Raw genomic sequence first — 5,100 nt, forward strand, 5'->3', positions numbered from 1 at the left:
TTAAAATTTGGTCTCCTTCTCCGATTAGTTATATACTGTAATATTTAATTTCTTTTGTCTTAACAAATTGTTAAGAAAAATTTATGACTTCTGCGTAATAAACAATCTTATAGTACAGTTTGTTCATTTAAATTTGATTTTCTCAAATATAGTAGGTAAGAGTTTCAGTTCTCCTTCTATCTAACTTAGGGGTTTTGTGCAGGATTTTCTCAATTTTCAAGATCATTTCTCAGTGAACATACAAATTTTATATTTATAAGGGTAGTTCTAAAAGACTTTAGCTAAGAATATTTTAAAATAAAAATTATAGACTAAGACTTTATTTGATATTCTAAAAATCATTTATCACTTTTATTTTAAATAAATCAATCAAAATTTTGGGAGTGTGATTTTTAAATTGATGAGAGAATAAAAAAACATATTTCCCTTTAAAAAATTTTGAGAGATTATAATGAGATATAATGATTTTTGAGAACTTTTGGGGGGGTGAAATTGAGAAAATGATAAGTATAAATTTTTTAATTCATTTTTTATTTCTATACCCTTTATATTTTTTTCTTATTGTTAGTCTGGTAGCTATGCGGTTGGTGGGAACTGCGTGGTAGGTGAGTCTTTTCCTGTTCGATAAATCCCTAGTTCATATCCCCAGATAGGATTCAGATCGTAGAGAGGGAGAAGCGATCGATCGATTGATGGCGTCTTCGGAATCATTCGTCGGGTTGAGGAGAGCCGACGGCGTCTGCGGCATCGGCCTCCACCAAGTCTCTGGCCTTCGCCGTCCTTTCTCCTCCTCCGCTGCCCAAATTTCCATCTGCCGCCGGAGTTACCTTCCTCCCAAGAGGCTCGGTAAGCTCTTGTCGACCTCCCGCCGCCTTGTTAACGTCCTTGTATGAGATAAAAATGCAATCCTGCGCCTTCTGAATAGAATAGAATAGAACTAGGAGAATGAGTACAAATAGGGGACAGTGGGTTATTTGATTGGGGGAAAGTAAAATCTGTTTTCTACTTTTCTCAAAATCAATAGTGAGTTGCATTAGATTATCTTTTGTTCTTTTTGATGAAAAAGAGAAATCGTTGAACCTTGAGATCATTCGGATAATTTGCATGTTCTATATAAGAACATGAAATGGAACATATAATTGAAGTGTTGATTGTGTTGTGCCTTATTTTAATTTGTCTTAGAAATCCACTTTGTACTTGAGTTGAATTGCTTGCCTAGCAGACCTTTTTATTCATATAGTTCACTAATCCTATTAAGGAATGTTTCTTCCAAATATCATTTCTGATTTTATGTTTGGTTATATATCCTTTATTAGATTTCATTCACATTCTGCATTGCAACTTGTTCTTATCAATATATGTATTCTTTTATTTATTTTTTTAAAAGAAAACTACCATCTTTGTTTGTGTGTGTGAATTTTTTATAACTGAGTTTTCTATTTCTGAAAATCAGAGGTACGAGCTGGTGGAGATAAATTTGGAAAGCACTTTGAAGTTTCAACCTATGGTGAATCTCATGGAGGAGGTGTTGGTTGTGTTATTAGTGGATGCCCCCCAAGGATTCCTCTCTCCGAGGAGGATTTGCAATTTGAACTTGATAGAAGGTTTATGCTTCATATGCATTCAACCTATTCACTGCTTGCTTTGTGCAAATATTTTGATTTGGTCTAACATTTTTGGTTTATTCTATAGGAGGCCAGGTCAGAGCAGGATAACCACTCCAAGAAAAGAAACAGATACTTGTCGTATTCTCTCAGGAATATATGATGGTCGGGCACATTTTTCTCACGTTTCTTATCTATTTTTTTTTAGATTTACTGTCATATAGCAAATCCTTCTAAATAGTCGCCTTCTTTGTTGATTCAAACTTTCACTGCAGGAATGACCACTGGGACTTCTATCTGTGTATTTGTACCAAATACAGATCAAAGAGGACATGTGAGTCCCATGTACTCTCTATTAACAATGAAACTGTGGCAACTGCCAAAATTTCCAGTTTCCAGTAATTTCTTGATCATCCTTATAACGTGCTTTGAAATAACTGATAATGAATGTCCATTTTCTGATGTTCCTGACATGTTGATAATTACTCATGCATGGTCTTTTGCAGGACTATAGTGAAATGTCAATGGCATACAGGCCTTCTCATGCAGATGCAACATATGACTTCAAATATGGTTTGAGAGCAGTACAGGTTCTTGATACTTGCTTCTAGTTCTCTTTTATTATCCTAAAATGATGTTTGTTAAATTGAAGTGCTATTTTCACATCACAATCATGGAGATAAAAGTCCAACCCTTCATGTCTGATATTTTTGCCCTTCTGGAACTATAGGGAGGTGGTAGATCATCAGCAAGAGAAACTATTGGTAGAGTTGCTGCAGGAGCTATTGCAAAAAAGATTCTTAAGATGTATGCAGGAACAGAGGTGGGTTTCTTCATTGTTTTTTTTTTATCGTGCTTTGACATAAACACTGATATGGTGTTCTGTATCACCATTGGATAACTGTCGCTACATGTACTATCCTTTTGACAAAAAAAAAGGGAAAATACACTTGGAATCCTCTAGTGCATGCTTATTGAACTGGGGATGCACATTGTGACTAGCCTGTCCATTCATAACTGTTGATTTGATCATATTTGCCTAGTTCATGGTACTGTGTTGCAACGTTTTACCATTTTTTTGAAGTTTTTTTTACCATCAGAATTCACAGAGATTTTCAATTTTTTTTGTATCTTTGTCATCTATCACATAGTTCCAATATTATTGCATGATTGATAGCATGTCCCATCTACAGATAACTGATTGTTCATGATTTAACATTTAGTTGATTAAAGTTACTTCCATCATCAAGTTTGTTGCAGTGATTGCATATTGGCTTTGCTCTATACCTGCATAACACCAAGTATTTTATTCCTGGCCAGATTTTAGCATACGTTTCTCAAGTTCATAAAGTTGTGCTTCCTGAAGGTGTTGTTGATAATGAGACAGTGACCCTTGATCAAGTCCGTGGTTGCTCAATTCTTCTAATCACTATTCCATTTTTGTTTTCATGTTATGGAAAATTGATCATATTTTGCCAAAAAACTTACAGATTGAGAGTAACATTGTCAGATGTCCAGATCAAGAATACGCTCAAAAGATGATTGAGGCGATCGATGATGTGAGAGTTAAGGGAGACTCTGTTGGAGGCGTAGTAACTTGCATTGCTCGAAATGTTCCAAGAGTAATTGTTTCACTTAATTCAGATTCTTGCTACTATATATAGACTATTCTCTACATTGGTTTATAACAGTTGGCATTTTGTGAATTAATTGGAAAAACAATTTCATTTTTCTGAAATCATTCTATGTTGCATTTCTTCCATTGTCTTAGGGGCTTGGATGTCCAGTGTTTGATAAATTGGAAGCTGATATGGCAAAAGCTATGTTGTCTCTCCCTGCAACTAAGGGATTTGAAATTGGCAGCGGTTTTGCAGGTTGGTATCTGTTAAATTGATCAAAATATTCATTATTTGCAATTAGAACTTCTAGATTATTCAACATTTTCGTTCTTGTACTTGTGATCAAACTTTTTTAGGTACTTTCTTGACTGGAAGCGAGCATAATGATGAGTTCTACATGGATGAGCATGGCAATATGCGGACAAGAACGAATCGGTCTGGCGGCATACAGGTTTGTCTTTTTATTACTACTACTGATTTATTTAATATGAAATTTGTTATTAGGATAATTAAGGCTTGCGGAATGATAATGACTTCTCTCGACAGGGAGGTATATCCAATGGAGAAACCATTTGCATTAGAATAGCTTTTAAACCAACGTCTACTATCGCGGTAATTACATTACATTCCATATTCTTCTTTTATATGAGTCAAAATAGAAGACGAAGTTTTCCATGACGTTAAATGGAAAGAATGGGGAAATTAGTTGTTTTCATGCAGAAATGTTTCATCAAGTACAATTTATTCTATTTTTAGAAAAGATCTTTTTTATTCTATTTTGGATTGATAATTGATCAGTGAAATTCGTCAATCTATTTCCAATTTGGTAATTTCTGAACTTTGTGTTTCTCACAATTCTATCATGATTCTTATTGGCAATTTTCATTTAATCAGAAAAAACAGCAAACAGTAACAAGAGATCGACATGAAACTGAACTCATCGCAAGAGGCCGTCATGACCCTTGTGTTGTCCCTCGAGGTTAGTCATAATTTCTGTCCCTCTTCCAATAGGATATTTAGTTTATGGAATGAAATTAACACGGTTTTGAATCATTATTATTGGGGAACGAAATAAAATATAGTAGTAGTGTCTGAATTTGAATTCCTTATCAATGGAATGAAAATAATTTTTCATTCTTACAATTAAAAGTTTGCTTTGGAAGCTAAGCAAGATTAGGAGAGTAACAATTCGATTATCAAGTTATAATATCGAAATGCAAGAATAGTTATTTCTGTTTGGAATGATATAATATTCTTGCAAACCAAATGTGTTCTTAATCTTTGGCAATCACATCCGAATATGATTTTGATCTTACAGCGGTTCCGATGGTGGAAGCGATGACAGCTTTGGTGCTGTTAGATCAACTGATGGCGCAAACATCGCAATGCGGATTGTTTCCTGCCAATGCTGCTCTTCAGCAACAAATTGTTCAAGATCCAAATAGATCTTTAATCACCCCCTAGAAATGACACAGCTGAGTATCAAATTCTTGCTCAAATTAGTGACAATAAATGTTGTTTTTGTAGTGAATTCTAATATATTGTATGTGCAACATGGCATTTGTATGATTTTTAACAACTTTTATTAATATATTTATGATATAACACAAATCTTTCTTTTGTCCTTAATTTTTTCATGAATTATTCACGACATTTGGTCACGAACACGATGAACCAAACTCATTAATCTTTAATCCTTTTTATTTTCTATATTTTTGTTTGGTTTTTCGGATCGCGAAAATCATTTTTTCGCATCGCGGAAATCCCGAATCACCCTAGCCAACGGATCCGTGCGAAGAGTATAGAACAAAATTTACGAGTACGAGTTTACAACTTAGATCTACTCCTAGATCTACATGAAGAAAGAATATACCCTT

The 5,100-nt window shown here is 34.3% G+C and overlaps 1 protein-coding gene across 1 annotated transcript; it reads left to right on the forward strand.

Annotated features, from left to right (window-relative positions):
• The first annotated feature begins 566 nt into the window (after nt 1-566).
• On the forward strand, nt 567-4,834 carry LOC122054803 (chorismate synthase 1, chloroplastic-like). The gene is made up of 13 exons (XM_042616237.1): nt 567-846; nt 1,454-1,604; nt 1,693-1,769; nt 1,880-1,938; nt 2,111-2,194; nt 2,335-2,427; nt 2,925-3,005; nt 3,095-3,226; nt 3,376-3,478; nt 3,580-3,674; nt 3,770-3,835; nt 4,118-4,202; nt 4,542-4,834. Exons 1-13 carry the CDS (start codon nt 693-695, stop codon nt 4,685-4,687), a joined length of 1,326 nt encoding a protein of 441 aa, XP_042472171.1. The 5' UTR covers nt 567-692; the 3' UTR covers nt 4,688-4,834.
• Nucleotides 4,835-5,100: the final 266 nt, after the last annotated feature.

The sequence above is a fragment of the Zingiber officinale genome, chromosome 1B, assembly GCF_018446385.1.
Source record: "Zingiber officinale cultivar Zhangliang chromosome 1B, Zo_v1.1, whole genome shotgun sequence".
NCBI classification, from domain to species: Eukaryota; Viridiplantae; Streptophyta; class Magnoliopsida; order Zingiberales; family Zingiberaceae; genus Zingiber; species Zingiber officinale.